This window comes from Salmo salar, chromosome 15 (genome assembly GCF_965601325.2).
Source record: "Salmo salar chromosome 15, fSalSal1, whole genome shotgun sequence".
Classification (NCBI taxonomy): domain Eukaryota; kingdom Metazoa; phylum Chordata; class Actinopteri; order Salmoniformes; family Salmonidae; genus Salmo; species Salmo salar.
In genome coordinates, this window is record NC_138305.1 from 6,535,001 (window position 1) to 6,557,500 (window position 22,500).

The 22,500-nt window shown below is 42.4% G+C and overlaps 1 protein-coding gene across 1 annotated transcript in view; it reads left to right on the forward strand.

The window, feature by feature from the left end:
- LOC106570902 (anthrax toxin receptor 2) overlaps positions 1–22,500 on the forward strand; it is a 115,024-nt gene that overhangs the window by 26,055 nt on the left and 66,469 nt on the right. The window contains exons 9-11 of the mRNA XM_045695384.2: positions 614–683; positions 7,662–7,740; positions 8,225–8,320. Of these exons, the coding sequence (XP_045551340.1) occupies positions 614–683; positions 7,662–7,740; positions 8,225–8,320 (245 nt within the window). The remainder of the gene's footprint in view (positions 1–613; positions 684–7,661; positions 7,741–8,224; positions 8,321–22,500) is intronic.

The following is a 22,500-nucleotide window of genomic DNA, read 5'->3' on the forward strand; positions in this document are numbered from 1 at the left end:
AACAGTTTTGTAAAGAGGAATGGTCCAGAATTCCTCCTGACCATTGTGCAGGTCTGATCCGCAACTACAGAAAACGTTTGGTTGAGGTTATTGCTGCCAAAGGAGGGTCAACCAGTTATTAAATCCCACTCTACCCCTCTACCCACTCTACCCCTCTACCCACTCTACCCCTCTACCCCTTTCCCCATTCTAACCCTCTCTTTCCCTCTCTCTTCCTCTCTCTCTCTGCCCCACTCTCTCTCCCCAGTCTCTCTCTCCCCTAGTCTCTCCCCTAGTCTCTCCCCCAGTCTCTCCCCCAGTCTCTCCCCCAGTCTCTCCCCCAGTCTCTCCCCCAGTCTCTCCCCCAGTCTCTCTCCCTCTTTCTACCACTCTCTCCCCCACTCTCTACCTCACTCCCATTCTCTCCCACCCTCCCCCTCTCTCCCCCACTCTTCCCCTCTACCCTTTCCCTTTTGTCCCATTTTTCCTCATAACAAATGTCTTGACTATACTACTGTATATTCTGCAAGTCATCTGTGTGTGTGAGTCTGTGTGTGAGTCTGTGTGTGAGTCTGTGTGTGAGTCTGTGTGTGTAGTAGTGTGCAGGGAAGTCATTCTAGTCTTTATTTTCCAGATCAGAAGCCAAGTGTTGTGCGGAACGATTATCTCCTGTGTCCTGCACCTGTGCTGTATGCAGTCGGACAGTAAGTAGTGTGTGTGTGTGTGTGTTTTAACACATCCCCACTGACATTCCAAAACCGTACCGGTGTCTGTATGTCGTTAAAACAAGCCAGCCCTCACATACTTTCCAGTATTTGAAAGCATTTGAGATATGTATTTAACCCATGGTCTGACCAAAAAACAGAAAGGCACTGCAGAGCTCAATAACTGAAATTGAGTATATAGAGATTATTCTTCCCTCACGGGTTTAAATCCTCAAACCCAACAGCACCTTCTACTTATGTTCTCTCTGACTCCAATCTAAAATAGTTTGATTGTATTGCGGGGAAATGTGGTTCCAGAACATATCAAGATTAGAAACCTTCCATGAGATTTTTTTTTTTTTAATGTATAGCAAGTTTATCTACTCACAATCCAACAGTAACATCATCTCGTATAATCCACTCAAATTTTCTAATCCAAAACTGCTGTTGATAACATGTTTTGTTGCAATTGTCCTTTGGTATTAAAGTTTTCAATGTAGAATTGACCCTATTTCTCCTTCGTTATAGAGCACACTGGGTCAGGGCCCGTATTCACAAAGAGTCTTAGAGAAGGAGTGCTAATCTCACATCAGTTTTGCCTGTTAGATCATGACGACTCGGAGGGAAGACCTGATCCTAGGTCAGTACTCGTTCTTTGAGACTCTTTGTGAATACGTGCCATGACAGAACCTGATCTCCTCCTGCTCCTGTTATGTGAAGAGTCTTGCTTAATTAACTCTTGGCATGGCCACGGTGACCCATTAAGTAGTTAGCTGTTAGGCCTGGTACAGCGGGCTGGGGTGGGCCTGGGATAGTGGGTAAACACATCTGTTCTGGGGCTTTAAAGGGTTGTGCGACAGATGCAGCGATTCCCTTCTCCACGCTCTCTTCATTTAAATAATTCACCATGCTACTGTGACAATCCCCTTTCCTGCCCATCCCTACCCCCCGGACCACCTGCATCATGGAATCATGGAACGTCTGAAAGTTGTGTCTCCGACTCCGTCCATCTGTCTGCCTCTCTGCTGTCTCCGTCGATGGTGATGCTGGGGGGGGGGGGGGGGGGTGATTGGTTTGATCGGTTGGTTAGGATGGACGCTAGCAGAGGAAAAAGCCTGAAGCGTTGAAGATGGATTATATTGGCCAAGAGTATTGAGCTTTTTGTGGTGCTTTGTGTTCTCTGGTTTGATCTATAGCATGGGGTTTGGTCTATAACATGTGGTTTGGTCTATAACATGTGGTTTGGTCTATAACATGGGGTTTGGTCTATAACATGTGGTTTGGTCTATAACATGGGGTTTGGTCTATAACATGGGGTTTGGTCTATAACATGGGGTTTGGTCTATAACATGGGGTTTGGTCTATAACATGGGGTTTGGTCTATAACATGGGGTTTGGTCTATAACATGGGGTTTGGTCTATAACATGGGGTTTGGTCTATAGCATGGGGTTTGGTCTATAGCATGGGGTTTGGTCTATAACATGTGGTTTGGTCTATAACATGGGGTTTGGTCTATAACATGTCTATAACATGGGGTTTGGTCTATAACATGGGGTTTGGTCTATAACATGGGGTGTGGTCTATAGCATGGGGTTTGGCCTATAACATGGGGTTTGGTCTATAACATGTCTATAACATGTGGTTTGGTCTATAACATGGGGTTTGGTCTATAACATGGGGTTTGGTCTATAACATGTGGTGTGGTCTATAACATGTGGTTTGGTCTATAACATGTCTATAACATGGGGTTTGGTCTATAACATGTCTATAACATGGGGTTTGGTCTATAACATGTCTATAACATGTGGATTGGTCTATAACATGTCTATAACATGTGGTTTGGTCTATAACATGTCTATAACATGTGGTTTGGTCTATAACATGGGGTTTGGTCTATAGCATGGGGTTTGGTCTATAGCATGGGGTTTGGTCTATAACATGGGGTTTGGTCTATAGCATGGGGTTTGGTCTATAGCATGGGGTTTGGTCTATAGCATGGGGTTTGGTCTATAACATGTGGTTTGGTCTATAGCATGGGGTTTGGTCTATAGCATGGGGTTTGGTCTATAGCATGGGGTTTGGTCTATAGCATGGGGTTTGGTCTATAGCATGGGGTTTGGTCTAAGGCATGTTGTCCTTATAGGCGACTATTGTATGTGTGCTTGGTTGGTAGTTAGTAGGTACAGACTTGAGATTTGGCCAATAGATATGGACTATATATATGGACTATAGATATGGCCTATATATATGGACTATATATATATGGTCTATAGATATGGCCTATAGATATGGCCTATAGATATGGTCTATAGATATGGTCTATAGATATGGACTATAGATATGGCCTATAGATATGGCTGTTTGGTTGGTTGTTATAAAGAGAGACCAAACTTTATTTAACCATGAGAGGGAATTTATCTATCACATATAAGAGCAATAGCAAACGTAGAAAACAAATGTCCATTCAAGCATCATATACAATACACATTCCATATACAATACACATTCCATATACAATACACATTCCATGTACAATACACGTTCCATGTACAATACACATTCATTTGACATTTTAGTCATTTAGCAGACGCTCTTATCCAGAGCGACTTACAGTAGTGAATGCATACATTTAATTTCATGTATTAAAAAAAAAAAAATGTTTTGTACTTGCCCCCCGTGGGAATCGAACCCACAACCCTGGCGTTGCACACACCATGCTGGCGTTGCAAACACCATGCTCTACCAACTGAGTCACAGTACACATCCCATATACAATACACGTTCCATTGTCTAGTTTAGTTTTTCTATGTTATGTTCTAGTTTTGTATTTCTATGTTGGGTTGTTCTAGTTTTCTATTTCTATGTTGGGCTTTGTTTGGGGTGATCTCCAATTAGAGGCAGCTGGTCATCGTTGTCTCTAATTGGAGGTCATATTTAAGTTGGTGTTTGTCCAACCTGGGTTTGTGGGAGATTGTTTTTGAGTCAGTGTATGTTTCACCTCTGCGTCACGGTTTGTTGTTTTTGTCATTCAGTTTATTTATATGTATCGCATAGTTTCTCAGTGTAAATCAAATGTGGAACGACACACACGCTGCACTTTGGTTCGCTCCTCGTTTCGACAACCGTGACATCCATATACAATACACGTTCCATATACAGTACACATTCCATACACAGCCCCTACACAGTCCTCCATACACAGTACACATCCTCCGTACACATTCCATATACAGTACACATTCCATATACCATAGTGCTTCAGTCAATTGGTGGTGGCACGGGTCTCATCTGTGGTGACAGCTGTGTCATGGTTCAGTCCTTGAACACAGGCATCTGTTGGTGGCCCTAACCCTCTCCCCCTTCCCCTCTCCACCATATCGCTCCATTAGGTAGGTGCCCCCCATGTGTCCTCCTGTCCCTTAACCCCCCCCCCCCCCATGTGTTGATGATAACAAGGTTGCATGGTGGAGCGCTTGGTCCGCCGTGTCTCACCTGGTGTTCACACAACAACGGTGGAGGGTAAAAGAAAACTTAAGGGCCTGGTTGACACCTGGCTGACACCTGGCAACAGACAGGACAGGACAGCTAGCTAATGCAGCAAGCCTCATGAATAATGGAACAGGACAATCGGAGGACGCTCCGCCGGGCTGCCGACCGTGTCAGTTGTCCAATTGGTGCCATTTTTGATGTCATAGCCGTAAACATCTCTGGGTCGTTGAAAAGTGGAGCGTCTCTTGGTGGAGCATTGGGGGGGGGGGATCTGTCTTCCTGTAACGTTAACATCAGGTGGCGTGACAGATATTCTTTTCTTGGCCCAATGTAAAGACTCTCGAGTTGAGCCCTGTGTCCTGAAGGTAAAGAATGGGATCCCAATGGAAATACCCGACTGTGGACGTATGATTCAATACCTTTAGTGATACAACAAAAACCTGGAGGCTATGTATCGACTAATATGCACAGCAAGTCATGAGTAGCAATCCAAATATTTATCAGGTTTAATAGTTCAGAGGAAACTCGTGTCGAAGAGGAGAAATAGCATAACCTTAGTTTGTGGGTGCGGTCAACAACACGCTGTTCCACAAAAGCAAAAAAAAAAACAGGTAAATAATACATGGACATATCCTTCTGTCGCTCTGTCTCTTCTTATAACTGGTGATGCTATTAAACCCTGTGAATGACAGTTGAAGGCAGGGCCCCAGCTGTTAGGTTGAGCTGGGGTTATGTCTGAATAGATGGGAGACGAGAGGGGGAAATGTCATGCCAGAGGTAAAATGGGCAGGGGGATCACTCTAAGGGATCACTCTAAAACCCTGTAAAGACTGACACATGTTCCCAGGGACATCAAGGCAGACGATCCAGGCCTCTCCTCTCTTAGTATCACTGGAGATCTCTAAACTGGGATATGGACAAACCTGGGTTCAATTACTATTTGAAATAATTCCAAATACTTTTATCTAGGCTTGCCTGGCTGACTGGATCAATAGAACAGTCCCAAGACTATACATTCTGCAGATCCGGCACTCCAGGCAGAATAGAGCAAATGCTCAAAAGTATTCATAAAGATTTCATATAGTATTTGATCCCAGGTCTGGTCATTGGAGTTCTCTTAGCTGCGATGTGGAAACTTCTCTTTCCCTCCTACTCTAGTGGTCTCTGTGTCTAGTGGCTTCTGTCGGAGCGCCTCGTTGTCCTGCGTGACGCTAAGCGCTAGTGATACGATACAGCTGGATGATCTCCGGTGTCACTAATGGCTTTCCAACTTTTCCTTAAAGACAGGAAAATTGAGGAGGGTGAATTATTCAGGGTTGAACATATTGCGGAGGATGGCTGTCACTAAGAGTTGTGGAAACGTCTCTCCTCTGGAGGACGCGTGGCAGAGATCCTGACAGAATAGAGGAAACTCTTTGAACTCTGAAGAGAGGGATTGTGGTACGGAACGAACCTCAAGAGTGGGTGATCAAACGTTAGGCCAAACACATGTTTAAGTTTTCATTCCATTCAAATGTCTGCAGTGTAACGTGTGTTTGTTTGCAGTCATCTTGGCCTGGTCATGCAAAAGGGATATTTCTTCTGGTTAAATAAAATCTACAGTATATTGTATGTATAAATAAAGGATGATCGCTTTTTTTGGAGAAAGAAGCGTAGAAAAAGATGGTGCTCGTGAAACTAATCAAAATATTGTTTTAATTTCAATCAAATTATTTCACTGAGTGATGATGTCCTCACAAAAAAAGTATTTTCACACAATCACAATATTTGTTTTTGTGTTACTCAAAAAAATGTATGTTGAAATTGACTTACATCTATGTAAGAGGAACATATTTTTTGTCCTGTTTGTGCAACAGTAACTCTCACCAACTACACAGAAAATATATATATAAACGCAACACTCAACAATTTCAAAAATGTTACTGAGTTACAGTTCATATGAGGGAATCAGTCAATTTGAAATAAATTCATTAAGCCCTAAATTATGGATTTCACATGACTGGGAATACAGATAGGCATCTGTTGGTGACAGACCTTTAAAAAAAAAAAAGGTAGGGGTGTGGATCAGAAAACCAGTCAGTATCTGGTGTGAAAATTTGCCTCATGCGGCTCATCTCCTTCAAATAGAGTTGATCAGGCTGTTGATTGTGATATTATTAAGTTGTTGGTGCATATACACTGAGTGCACAAAACATTAGGAACACCTTCCTAATATTGAGTTGCACCCCCCCTTTGCCCTCAAAACAGCCTCAATTCGTCGAGGCATGGACTCTAAACGTTGTCGAAAGAGTTGTTGACTTCAATGATTCCCACAGTTGTGTCGAGTTGACTAAATGACCTTTGGGTGGTGGACCATTCTTGATACACACAGGAAACTGTTGAGCATGAAAAACTCAGCAGCGTTGCAGTTCTTCACACACTCAAACCGGTGCGCCTGGCACCTACTACCATACCCTGTTCAAAGGCACTTCAATCTTTTGTCTCTGAATGGCACACATACACAATCCATGTCTCAATTGTTTCTAGGCTTAAAAATCCTGCTTTGACCTGTCTCCTCCCCTTCATCTACACTGATTGAAGTGGATTTAACAAGTGACCTCAGTAAGGGATCATAACTTGCACCTGGATTCAGCTGGTCAGTCTATGTCATGGAAAGAGCAAGTGTTCCTAATGTTTTGTCCACTCAGTGTAAAACCGGTAATGGTCAATAGAAAAAGAGAATGTCCATGGCTTAAATCATATTATTAATTCTAAGAGAGTGGACCTTCTCTTTGTCTTCTTTCTCTATTTCTTCTAAAGCCAAGTCACAGACACGGCCCCTCCTAAATGAGTTCCACAATACCAGTCAAAGCCAAGTCACAGACACGGCCCCTCCTAAATGTGTTTCACAACACCAGTCAAAGCCAAGTGGACAGGAACAAAAAACATGAGACGTAGTTTTTTTTATTTTTTAAATGGACATACATCCATCATTTAAGTAGTGAGTGTGGAAATAGGAAAGGAAATATAAAGATTGAATAAGGGGGGGGTCAGGCGATTTAAATTCCAGTACCATACTAGCGGACAGTAGGACAGATAGTCAGGCGGCAGCTCATCTGTTGGAGCCGCAGGAGAATAGAAGGCCCAAGGCAGAGCCCAGGGCGAAACCAACTGCACAGAGAAAACACACACATACCTTCATCCCCCACACACACAGCCAGGCGAACAATCAGACCAGACAATAGACAGTGTTTTACATATTTCTTAATTTTGGGGTTGGGGGGGGATTTCAGGCGTTTCAGTCGTTCCGTTTCCTGCTTAAAGACATGGTAATTGGATCTGGCATAATGGACATACGGAAATAGCTCTGCCGTTCATCATTAGGGTTTTAATTGCGCCATTTTGAACTCGTTCCCCTCGTGAAAAATAAGTCATACACAGGCCCCCCCCCCCCCCCCATTCAGGGCTATTGTGGTGTTAAACAGTGTGTGTTGTGCTTGTCTTTCTAGGTCCATGGATGTCCTGATAAGTCTGAACCATGGAAAGTCCTTCATCCTTAGTGCCTTCACCATCTACGCCACAACATGTGTGAGCTTTACATTGTCCAATATCTGTCTTCCCTGTGGCTCAGTTGGTAGAGCATGGTGTTTGCAACGCCAGTGTGGTGTGTGCAACGCCAGGGTTGTGGGTTCGATTCCCACGGGGGGCCAGTACAAAAAAAAATGCATGAAATGTATGCATTCACTACTGTAAGTTGCTCTGGATAAGAGTGTCTGCTAAATGACTAAAATGTAAATCTGTTAATAAAAGGGGAAAGTAATACAGTCTATATTTATCTACACCTTGTGTTACAAACTGAGCCACACGGGTCCCTATGTGCATACCTCTGACTGGTCTTATCAGTCTATTGTATGACGTATGTCTTAACATATGACCTCTGATTGGTCTATTCGGTCTAACATATGACCTCTGATTGGTCTATTCGGTCTGACATATGACCTCTGACTGGTCTATTCGGTCTAACATATGACCTCAGATTGGTCTAACGTGTATTTTTCTCTTCCTGTGTCAGTCGGACGGCTTGGCTGTGGCCATAGTGTTCCTGCTGCTGTTGTTACTGGCAGCGTTAGCGGCCGCGTGGTGGTTCTGGCCTCTGTGCTGCACTGTGGTGAGTCTTACAATGCGGTCTATAATATAATAAGATAAAACACTGACACATTTATAACATACAGAGATGTTCCTGCCCTGGTGGTTCATTTATACATTTATAACATACAGAGATGTTCCTGCCCTGGTGGTTCATTTATACATTTATAACATACAGAGATGTTCCTGCCCTGGTGGTTCATTTATACATTTATAACATACAGATATGTTCCTGCCCTGGTGGTTCATTTATACATTTATAACATACAGAGATGTTCCTGCCCTGGGGTTCATTTATAACATACAGAGATGTTCCTGCCCTGGTGGTTCATTTATACATTTATAACATACAGAGATGTTCCTACCCTGGTGGTTCATTTATACATTTATAACATACAGAGATGTTCCTACCCTGGTGGTTCATTTATACATTTATAACATACAGAGATGTTCCTACCCTGGTGGTTCATTTATACATTTATAACATACAGAGATGTTCCTACCCTGGGGTTCATTTATACATTTATAACATACAGAGATGTTCCTGCCCTGGTGGTTCATTTATACATTTATAACATACAGAGATGTTCCTGCCCTGGGGTTCATTTATACATTTATAACATACAGAGATGTTCCTGCCCTGGTGGTTCATTTATACATTTATAACATACAGAGATGTTCCTGCCCTGGTGGTTCGTTTATACATTTATAACATACAGAGATGTTCCTGCCCTGGTGGTTCATTTATACATTTATAACATACAGAGATGTTCCTGCCCTGGTGGTTCATTTATACATTTATAACATACAGATATGTTCCTGCCCTGGTGGTTCATTTATACATTTATAACATACAGAGATGTTCCTGCCCTGGTGGTTCATTTATACATTTATAACATACAGAGATGTTCCTGCCCTGGTGGTTCATTTATACATTTATAACATACAGAGATGTTCCTGCCCTGGTGGTTCATTTATACATTTATAACATACAGAGATGTTCCTGCCCTGGTGGTTCATTTATACATTTATAACATACAGAGATGTTCCTGCCCTGGTGGTTCATTTATACATTTATAACATACAGAGATGTTCCTGCCCTGGTGGTTCATTTATACATTTATAACATACAGAGATGTTCCTGCCCTGGGGTTCATTTATAACATACAGAGATGTTCCTGCCCTGGTGGTTCATTTATACATTTATAACATACAGAGATGTTCCTACCCTGGTGGTTCATTTATACATTTATAACATACAGAGATGTTCCTGCCCTGGGAGTTCATTTATACATTTATAACATACAGAGATGTTCCTGCCCTGGTGGTTCATTTATAACATACAGAGATGTTCCTGCCCTGGTGGTTCATTTATAACATACAGAGATGTTCCTGCCCTGGTGGTTCATTTATAACATACAGAGATGTTCCTGCCCTGGTGGTTCATTTATAACATACAGAGATGTTCCTGCCCTGGTGGTTCATTTATACATTTATAACATACAGAGATGTTCCTGCCCTGGTGGTTCATTTATACATTTATAACATACAGAGATGTTCCTGCCCTGGTGGTTCATTTATACATTTATAACATACAGAGATGTTCCTGCCCTGGTGGTTCATTTATACATTTATAACATACAGAGATGTTCCTGCCCTGGTGGTTCATTTATACATTTATAACATACAGAGATGTTCCTGCCCTGGTGGTTCATTTATACATTTATAACATACAGAGATGTTCCTGCCCTGGTGGTTCATTTATACATTTATAACATACAGAGATGTTCCTGCCCTGGTGGTTCATTTATACATTTATAACATACAGAGATGTTCCTACCCTGGTGGTTCATTTATAACATACAGAGATGTTCCTGCCCTGGTGGTTCATTTATACATTTATAACATACAGAGATGTTCCTGCCCTGGTGGTTCATTTATACATTTATAACATACAGAGATGTTCCTACCCTGGTGGTTCATTTATACATTTATAACATACAGAGATGTTCCTGCCCTGGTGGTTCATTTATACATTTATAACATACAGAGATGTTCCTGCCCTGGGGGTTCATTTATACATTTATAACATACAGAGATGTTCCTACCCTGGTGGTTCATTTATAACATACAGAGATGTTCCTGCCCTGGTGGTTCATTTATAACATACAGATATGTTCCTGCCCTGGTGGTTCATTTATAACATACAGAGATGTTCCTACCCTGGTGGTTCATTTATACATTTATAACATACAGAGATGTTCCTGCCCTGGGGGTTCATTTATACATTTATAACATACAGAGATGTTCCTGCCCTGGTGGTCCATTTATAACATACAGAGATGTTCCTACCCTGGTGGTTCATTTATACATTTATAACATACAGAGATGTTCCTACCCTGGTGGTTCATTTATAACATACAGAGATGTTCCTGCCCTGGTGGTTCATTTATACATTTATAACATACAGAGATGTTCCTGCCCTGGTGGTTCATTTATACATTTATAACATACAGAGATGTTCCTGCCCTGGGGGTTCATTTATACATTTATAACATACAGAGATGTTCCTGCCCTGGTGGTCCATTTATAACATACAGAGATGTTCCTGCCCTGGGGTTCATTTATACATTTATAACATACAGAGATGTTCCTACCCTGGTGGTCCATTTATAACATACAGAGATGTTCCTGCCCTGGTGGTTCATTTATACATTTATAACATACAGAGATGTTCCTGCCCTGGTGGTTCATTTATACATTTATAACATACAGAGATGTTCCTGCCCTGGGGGTTCATTTATACATTTATAACATACAGAGATGTTCCTGCCCTGGTGGTTCATTTATAACATACAGAGATGTTCCTACCCTGGTGGTTCATTTATACATTTATAACATACAGAGATGTTCCTACCCTGGTGGTTCATTTATAACATACAGAGATGTTCCTGCCCTGGTGGTTCATTTATACATTTATAACATACAGAGATGTTCCTACCCTGGTGGTTCATTTATACATTTATAACATACAGAGATGTTCCTGCCCTGGTGGTTCATTTATAACATACAGAGATGTTCCTGCCCTGGTGGTTCATTTATACATTTATAACATACAGAGATGTTCCTGCCCTGGTGGTTCATTTATACATTTATAACATACAGAGATGTTCCTACCCTGGTGGTTCATTTATACATTTATAACATACAGAGATGTTCCTGCCCTGGTGGTTAATTTATACATTTATAACATACAGAGATGTTCCTGCCCTGGTGGTTAATTTATACATTTATAACATACAGAGATGTTCCTGCCCTGGTGGTTAATTTATACATTTATAACATACAGAGATGTTCCTACCCTGGTGGTTAATTTATACATTTATAACATACAGAGATGTTCCTGCCCTGGTGGTTCATTTATACATTTATAACATACAGAGATGTTCCTGCCCTGGTGGTTCATTTATACATTTATAACATACAGAGATGTTCCTACCCTGGTGGTTCATTTATACATTTATAACATACAGAGATGTTCCTACCCTGGTGGTTCATTTATACATTTATAACATACAGAGATGTTCCTGCCCTGGTGGTTCATTTATAACATACAGAGATGTTCCTGCCCTGGTGGTTCATTTATACATTTATAACATACAGAGATGTTCCTGCCCTGGTGGTTCATTTATAACATACAGAGATGTTCCTGCCCTGGTGGTTCATTTATACATTTATAACATACAGAGATGTTCCTGCCCTGGTGGTTCATTTATACATTTATAACATACAGAGATGTTCCTGCCCTGGGGTTCATTTATACATTTATAACATACAGAGATGTTCCTACCCTGGTGGTTCATTTATACATTTATAACATACAGAGATGTTCCTGCCCTGGGGTTCATTTATACATTTATAACATACAGAGATGTTCCTGCCCTGGTGGTTCATTTATACATTTATAACATACAGAGATGTTCCTGCCCTGGTGGTTCATTTATAACATACAGAGATGTTCCTGCCCTGGTGGTTCATTTATACATTTATAACATACAGAGATGTTCCTGCCCTGGTGGTTCATTTATACATTTATAACATACAGAGATGGTCCTGCCCTGGTGGTTCATTTATACATTTATAACATACAGAGATGGTCCTACCCTGGTGGTTCATTTATAACATACAGAGATGTTCCTGCCCTGGTGGTTCATTTATAACATACAGAGATGTTCCTGCCCTGGTGGTTCATTTATACATTTATAACATACAGAGATGTTCCTACCCTGGTGGTTCATTTATACATTTATAACATACAGAGATGTTCCTGCCCTGGTGGTTCATTTATACATTTATAACATACAGAGATGTTCCTGCCCTGGTGGTTCATTTATACATTTATAACATACAGAGATGTTCCTGCCCTGGGGTTAATTTATACATTTATAACATACAGAGATGTTCCTACCCTGGTGGTTCATTTATACATTTATAACATACAGAGATGTTCCTGCCCTGGGGTTCATTTATACATTTATAACATACAGAGATGTTCCTGCCCTGGTGGTTCATTTATACATTTATAACATACAGAGATGTTCCTGCCCTGGTGGTTCATTTATACATTTATAACATACAGAGATGTTCCTACCCTGGTGGTTCATTTATACATTTATAACATACAGAGATGTTCCTGCCCTGGTGGTTCATTTATACATTTATAACATACAGATATGTTCCTGCCCTGGTGGTTCATTTATACATTTATAACATACAGAGATGTTCCTGCCCTGGTGGTTCATTTATACATTTATAACATACAGAGATGTTCCTACCCTGGTGGTTCATTTATACATTTATAACATACAGAGATGTTCCTGCCCTGGTGGTTCATTTATACATTTATAACATACAGAGATGTTCCTACCCTGGTGGTTCATTTATACATTTATAACATACAGAGATGTTCCTGCCCTGGTGGTTCATTTATACATTTATAACATAGAGATGTTCCTGCCCTGGTGGTTCATTTATACATTTATAACATACAGAGATGTTCCTGCCCTGGTTGTTCATTTATACATTTATAACATACAGAGATGTTCCTACCCTGGTGGTCCATTTATAACATACAGAGATGTTCCTGCCCTGGTGGTTCATTTATACATTTATAACATACAGAGATGTTCCTACCCTGGTGGTTCATTTATACATTTATAACATACAGAGATGTTCCTGCCCTGGTGGTTCATTTATACATTTATAACATACAGAGATGTTCCTGCCCTGGTGGTTCATTTATACATTTATAACATACAGAGATGGTCCTGCCCTGGTGGTTCATTTATACATTTATAACATACAGAGATGTTCCTACCCTGGTGGTTCATTTATACATTTATAACATACAGAGATGTTCCTGCCCTGGTGGTTCATTTATACATTTATAACATACAGAGATGTTCCTGCCCTGGTGGTTCGTTTATACATTTATAACATACAGAGATGTTCCTACCCTGGTGGTTCATTTATACATTTATAACATACAGAGATGTTCCTGCCCTGGTGGTTAATTTATACATTTATAACATACAGAGATGTTCCTACCCTGGTGGTTCATTTATACATTTATAACATACAGATATGTTCCTGCCCTGGGGTTCATTTATACATTTATAACATACAGAGATGTTCCTGCCCTGGGGTTCATTTATACATTTATAACATACAGATATGTTCCTGCCCTGGTGGTTCATTTATACATTTATAACATACAGAGATGTTCCTACCCTGGTGGTTCATTTATACATTTATAACATACAGAGATGTTCCTACCCTGGTGGTTCATTTATACATTTATAACATACAGAGATGTTCCTGCCCTGGTGGTTCATTTATACATTTATAACATACAGAGATGTTCCTGCCCTGGGGTTCATTTATAACATACAGAGATGTTCCTGCCCTGGGGTTCATTTATACATTTATAACATACAGAGATGTTCCTACCCTGGTGGTTCATTTATACATTTATAACATACAGAGATGTTCCTGCCCTGGTGGTTCATTTATAACATACAGAGATGTTCCTGCCCTGGGGTTCATTTATACATTTATAACATACAGAGATGTTCCTGCCCTGGTGGTTCATTTATACATTTATAACATACAGAGATGTTCCTGCCCTGGTGGTTCATTTATACATTTATAACATACAGAGATGTTCCTACCCTGGTGGTTCATTTATAACATACAGAGATGTTCCTGCCCTGGTGGTTCATTTATACATTTATAACATGCAGAGATGTTCCTACCCTGGTGGTTCATTTATACATTTATAACATACAGAGATGTTCCTGCCCTGGTGGTTCATTTATACATTTATAACATACAGATATGTTTTCATTTATATTTATCTAGGCAAGTCAGTTAAGAACAAATTCTTATTTTCAAGGACAGCCCAGGAACAGTGGGTTAACTGCATTGTTCAGGGGCAGAACGACAGATTTTTTTTTTTTTTACCTAGTCAGCTCGGGGATTCGATATCGCAACTTACTAGTCCAACCCTCTAACCACTAGGCTACCTGCCGGTCCTGCCCTGGGATTCATTTACACAATTTCAACATACAGAAATGGTCCTGCCCTGGTGGTTCATTTGTATTATAAAACACAGAACATAATTGAAATGTTTTGTCATGCGCCAATTTGTTGAGTAAGTGAATGACGCTACTAAAATACTTCTTTACTCTGGAAGTTGTCTCCGTGTAATCTTTAATATACTCCTCAATGTGCCCTTCCTGTGTCAGCAAGCTGCAGAATATACTGTAAGCAACTTAAACAATCACTGTAAAACCCTAATGTCCCTCTTAACTACAAGTCTCTGTTTCAACAGAGGATTGTATATCAATGAGAATGAACTGTATATATAAAGGTTACATGACAGCGTAAACACAGAACCTGTCTGGCTCTGGAAACGATCCGTGTAGTAAAGATATGCCAACCCAGTCAAACCCTTAGCCAAAAGCCATTACTATAACCATGCCCCAGCATCAGGCCTTCCCTCCCTGTGGGATGATGCCAGGTAAACTCAACCATCACGGACAAGCCAGTCATGAATAGTTGTGCTCGTGCCAGCCATGCTCTGCGGTCTCCACATTGTTCAAGAGCTCAGCTGAGGTGAGGTGGTTGGTATTGGCAGGCAGCCAGCTCCACTGTTAAACTCTTCTTCACCCCCGTTTGACCTCATACTGCCTGCAAAGAGCTGCACAGCACCACAGAGGAAGACGCTCGAACAGGAAGGGAACAGAGAGTAGTAACCATAGCGATAGATATATGTGTTCTATTTAAATCTGAGAACTTTACCACATCCTGTATCTGGAAACAGTAGAGCCTGTTTAGTGTGGTGTGGCTCTGCTCTTCCAGGAAGCACTTCTCCTTGTTTTTTTTTTTTTTGGCGCGGATTTTTCTATTCCCCTTCTCGTGCTTCATATTATGATGGTTTGTTCGGTTGATATTAAATATATTAAGTTTCATAGCCTTTGTTCACACCAAACCTTTTTTGTACATCATATATCATATTTTCATCCTTTTGTGAGGAGTTTCAATATGTTTTTATGGAAGCTCATGGATTCTCAGTGCTTTGTCAACAGCATATCAATCCCCCCCTCCCGCAACCCATTCCACATCTTCCTCTCTCCATTTAGAAAAGTCCACAGTTTCCAGATGATGGTTTCAGGACATATATAATGCCTACAGATGGTATGTCCTTAGACCCCTTCTGTCCCCCTCTTCTATATGGGAACTCTGACAAACAGAAATATACCATCACCAAAACCATCACTAATACCATCACCAATCACCAATACCATCACCAATACCATCACCAATCACCAATACCATCACCAATCACCAATACCATCACCAAAACCATCACCAAAACCATCACCAATACCATCACCAATACCATCACCAAAACCATCACCAAAACCATCACCAATACCATCACCAATCACCAATACCATCACCAAAACCAAAACCATCACAATCACCATCACCAATACCTTCACCAATACCATCACCAATACCAACACCATCACCGATACAATCACCAACACCATCACCAACACCTAAACATCACAATCACCACCAAAACCATCACAATCACCACCAAAACCATCACAATCACAATCACCATCACCAATACCATCACCAATACCAACACCAAAACCATCACCATGACCATTACCAACACCAAAACCATCACCATGACCATCACCAACAGCAACACCAATACCATCACCAATACCATCATCATCACCAATACCAACACCATCAGCAACACCAATACCATCATCATACCATCACCAACACCACAACCAACACCATCACCAATACCATCATCATCACCAATACCATCACCATACCATCAGTATCACTATCACGAATCATCAATACCAACACCATCACCAATACCATCACCAATCAACAAACCATCACCAAAACCATCACCATACCATCACCATCAGTATCACCATCACGAATCACCAACACCAAAACCATCACCATGACCAATACCAACACCATCACAATACCATCACCATCACCAATCAACAAACCATCGCCAAAACCAACACCAAAACCACCACCAATCACCAACACCATCACCAACACCGTGACCAACACCATCAGTAACACCATCACCAACACCATCACCAACACCATCACAAACACCAACACCATCACAAACACCAACACCATCAGTATCACCAACACCATCACAAACACCAACACCATCAGTATCACCAACACCATCACAAACACCAACACCATCAGTATCACCAACACCATCACAAACACCATCACCAACACCATTAGTATCACCAACACCATCACAAACACCATCACCAACACCATTAGTATCACCAACACCATCACAAACACCATCACCAACACCATTAGTATCACCAACACCATCACAAACACCATCACCAACACCATTAGTATCACCAACACCATCACAAACACCATCACCAACACCATTAGTATCACCAACACCATCACAAACACCATCACCAACACCATTAGTATCACCAACACCATCACAAACACCATCACCAACACCATTAGTATCACCAACACCATCACCAACACCATCAGTATCAGCATCACCAACACCATCACCATTGCCAACGCCATCACCATCACTAACAGTATCACCAGCAGCAGCCTCCAAATAATAAATAATACTGCCAATAATAATATAATAATAATATGCGTCACCTCTCTTCGTCCAGGATGAGATGGGAGCATATTTTGGAAAACCAACAAAGACATTGCAATGTAAAGCCCCTGCAGCATGTCTGGCTGGGGATGTGTTTGTCTTGGTGTTGGAACTGCTGCTGCTCTCCATCAGGGACCTGGGGAGAGGGAGAGGAGGAAGGGGTAGAGGAGGAGAGGGGAGAGGAAGAGAGGAGTAGAGGGGAAAGGGGGAGTGGGAGAGGGAGAGGGGAAAGGGGTAGAGGAAGAGAAGAGAGGAGGAGATGGGAGAGGGAGAGGGGAAAGGGGTAGAGGAAGAGAAGAGAGGAGGAGATGGGAAAGGGGGAGAGGGAGAGGGAGAGGGGAAAGGGGTAGAGGAAGAGAAGAGAGGAGGAGATGGGAAAGGGGGAGAGGGAGAGGGAGAGGGGAAAGGGGTAGAGGGAGAGGGGAAAGGGGTAGCCCAGTCTGTCAGGTTTCAGCTGGTTTCAGAGTTACAGCAGTCAGGATGAGGCGGTGAGGATAGGTTGGGATGAGGACAGGATCACACACACACACACACACACACACACACACACACACACACACACACACACACACACACACACACACACACACACACACCACACACACTCTCTTTCCCACATTGAACCTTGCCGGGCACGCGGTCATGTAAACTGTGGTGGTGAATTAAGCCTTTATTTATGTTTATATTAAGTAAACACACAGAACTACACCCATTCCTTCTACCCTGATTGAGCTCCACCCCTCCTTTCTACCCTGATTGAGCTACACCCCTCCTTCCTACCCTGATTGAGCTACACCCCTCCCTTAAACCCTGATTGAGCTACACCCCTCCTCCCTACCCTGATAGGAACTACGCCCCTCCCTTCTACCCTGATTGAGCTACACCCCTCCCTCCTACCCCATTGAACTACACCCCTCCCTTAAACCGTGATTGAGCTACACCCCTCCACCCTACCCTGATATGAACTACCCCCTCCTCCTACCCTGATTGGAACTACCCCCTCTCCTACCCTGATAGAACTACCCCCTCCTCTTTCCCTGATATGAATTACCCCCTCCAACTACCCTGATATGAAATACCCCCTGTCCTACCCTGATGAGAAATACCCCCTGTCCTACCCTGATGTGAAATACCCCCTCTCCTACCCTGATATGAACTACCCCCTCTCCTACCCAGATATGAACTACCCCCTTGTCCTACCCGGATATGAACTACCCCATCTCCTACCCTGATGTGAACTACCCCCTATCCTACCCTGATATGAACTACCCCCTCTCCTACCCTGATATGAACTACCCCCTCCTCTTTCCCTGATATGAACTACCCCCTCCAACTACCCTGATATCAACTACCCCCTCCAACTACCCTGATATGAACTACCAACTCCAACTACCCTGATATGAACTACCAACTCCTCCTACATGATATGAACTACCCCCTCTCCTACCCTGATATGAATTACCCACTCCTCTTACCCTGATATGAACTACCCCCTACTCCTACCCTGATGTGAACTACCACTCTCCCCTGAATGTGTTGTTTTAATCAGTTTGTCATACAGGTATGTATGTGTGTTGTGGTGGGCTTAAAGACAGGGAGCACAATAAAAGCTTTCTGTCTTCTATTACATTGATGACGAGTGAGAGAATAGGCTGATGTTTTCACTCAGGAACAGGGTTCTACTGGGAAAGAGGGTTGAATAGTTTCTGTCCTGCTATGCCCTCGACCTGTCTTTCACCTCGTGTTATTATGTGTTATTCAATATTTCCTGTCAGATCGTGCTAAACTTTAATGTGTACAGTAGATCCTAAATGGAATCCCATTATGTGTAATTGCTGGCTATGTGAACATCCCTTAAAATCATTACCTTCAGCATTTCTCTCAAATAGGTTTAATTTGTCCATAATGAAGTGCATCATTTATAATTTGCAAATATGCTACCTGCTACTGCATATGCCAGGATAAGCTGCTGAAACAGCTTGACTCAACATGGAGGGTTTTAAACAGCTTGACTCAACATGGAGGGTTTAAACAGCTTGACTCAACATGGAGGGTTTAAACAGCTTGACTCAACATGGAGGGTTTTAAACAGCTTGACTCAACATGGAGGGTTTAAACAGCTTGACTCAACATGGGAGGGTTTAAACAGCTTGACTCAACATGGGAGGGTTTTAAACAGCTTGACTCAACATGGAGGGTTTAAACAGCTTGACTCAACATGGAGGGTTTAAACAGCTTGACTCAACATGGAGGGTTTTAAACAGCTTGACTCAACATGGAGGGTTTAAACAGCTTGACTCAACATGGGAGGGTTTAAACAGCTTGACTCAACATGGGAGGGTTTTAAACAGCTTGACTCAACATGGAGGGTTTAAACAGCTTGACTCAACATGGAGGGTTTAAACAGCTTGACTCAACATGGGAGGGTTTTAAACAGCTTGACTCAACATGGAGGGTTTTAAACAGCTTGACTCAACATGGGAGGGTTTTAAACAGCTTGACTCAACATGGGAGGGTTTTAAACAGCTTGACTCAACATGGAGGGTTTAAACAGCTTGACTCAACATGGGAGGGTTTAAACAGCTTGACTCAACATGGAGGGTTTAAACAGCTTGACTCAACATGGAGGGTTTAAACAGCTTGACTCAACATGGGAGGGTTTTAAACAGCTTGACTCAACATGGAGGGTTTTAAACAGCTTGACTCAACATGGGAGGGTTTTAAACAGCTTGACTCAACATGGGAGGGTTTAAACAGCTTGACTCAACATGGAGGGTTTAAACAGCTTGACTCAACATGGGAGGGTTTAAAATGGGGGTAAAATGAATGGGATTACTAATAGCAACTCCAATTGGACAATTGACAGAGAGGGCTATATGGTTATGATGCCGTGTGTGGCTGTGATTGGTCAAGGGAACCCGGTGTTGGTGTTACAGCTTTGGGCCTGATCAGGCTGAATGTCAGATGGTGAAGTATTTAGTATTCATTAGGATCCCCCATACACTAAAATCCAGCAACACACACACACACACACGCACACCAGATGGTTAAGTAACCAGAGACATAGCTAGTTTATGAATTACTGTGCCGAGCACCGCATGCTTCCGCTACGCTTGCTGTTAGCGTCCGCTCCCTGGCCACATCTGTTTGTCTGGTAGTTACAGAACTACCAGCCACGTCCTGTAACAGCAGATCCACAGTCATTTGTATAATGCTTTATTTATCCCACAATATGTCCTGGAAATCTGCTGCATAATTACTTAATAAAAGGAGCTAATCCGCCAACGTACGGTCTGCCTAAAATGACGTTAATCACTGAACAGTGTAGAGTAGAGCTGACAGACAGACAGACAGACAGGAAGATAGACAAACTCACAGACATGACTGGATTTGAGTCAAAGAGCATTTAATTAACCCTAATTTATTATTTTGTCATTAATATAATGACAACAGTACATTAGCTGCATATAACTGTACCGGAGTAGTCATGTCACAACCACTGTCACAGACAGGACAGGTCTGTTAGTCAGTCATCACAACCACTGATACAGACAGGACAGGTCTGTTAGTCAGTCAGTCATCACAACCACTGATACAGACAGGACAGGTCTGTTAGTCAGTCAGTCGTCACAACCACTGATACAGACAGGACAGGTCTGTTAGTCACTCAATCGTCACAACCACTGATACAGACAGGACAGGTCTGTTAGTCAGTCAGTCGTCACAACCACTGATACAGACAGGACAGGTCTGTTAGTCAGTCAGTCGTCACAACCACTGATACAGACAGGACAGGTCTGTTAGTCAGTCAGTCGTCACAACCACTGATACAGACAGGACAGGTCTGTTAGTCAGTCAGTCGTCACAACCACTGATACAGACAGGACAGGATCTGTTAGTCAGTCAGTCGTCACAACCACTGATACAGACAGGACAGGATCTGTTAGTCAGTCAGTCAGTCATCACAACCACTGATACAGACAGGACAGGTCTGTTAGTCAGTCAGTCGTCACAACCACTGATACAGACAGGACAGGTCTGTTAGTCACTCAGAAGTCACAACCACTGATACAGACAGGACAGGTCTGTTAGTCAGTCAGTCGTCACAACCACTGATACAGACAGGACAGGTCAGTCAGTCAGTCATCACAACCACTGATACAGACAGGACAGGTCTGTTAGTCAGTCAGTCGTCACAACCACTGATACAGACAGGACAGGTCTGTTAGTCAGTCATCACAACCACTGATACAGACAGGACAGGTCTGTTAGTCAGTCAGTCAGTCAGTCAGTCATCACAACCACTGATACAGACAGGACAGGACAGGTCTGTCAGTCAGTCAGTCATCACAACCACTGATACAGACATGACAGGTCTGTTAGTCAGTCAGTCATCACAACCACTGATACAGACAGGACAGGTCTGTTAGTCAGTCAGTCATCACAACCACTGATACAGACAGGACAGGTCTGTTAGTCAGTCAGTCGTCACAACCACTGATACAGACAGGACAGGTCTGCTAGTCACAACTCTGGGATGGGAGGTGTGTGTGTGTACATGTGTCTTAGTGTGTGGGTGTGTTTGTGTCTGTGTGCGGTGAGTGTCCTATCTTCCCCTCTCTCTTCCCTCCTCTCCTCTCCTCAAGTCTCTCCTCTCCTCTCCTATCTTCGCCTCTCCTCTCCCTTCCTCTTCTCCTTTCACTTTCCTCACTTCTCTCTCTCTCTCCTCTCCTATCCTCTCTTTCCTTCTCTCCTCTCCTCTTCTATCTTCTCCTCTCTTCTCTCCTCTCCGCTCTTCCTTCTCTCCTCTCCTCTCTTTTCCTTTCCACTCCTCTCCTCGTCTTTCCTCTCCTATCCTCTCTCCTGTCCTCTCTCTTCCTTCTCTCCTCTCCTCTCTTTTCCTTTCCACTCCTCTCCTTATC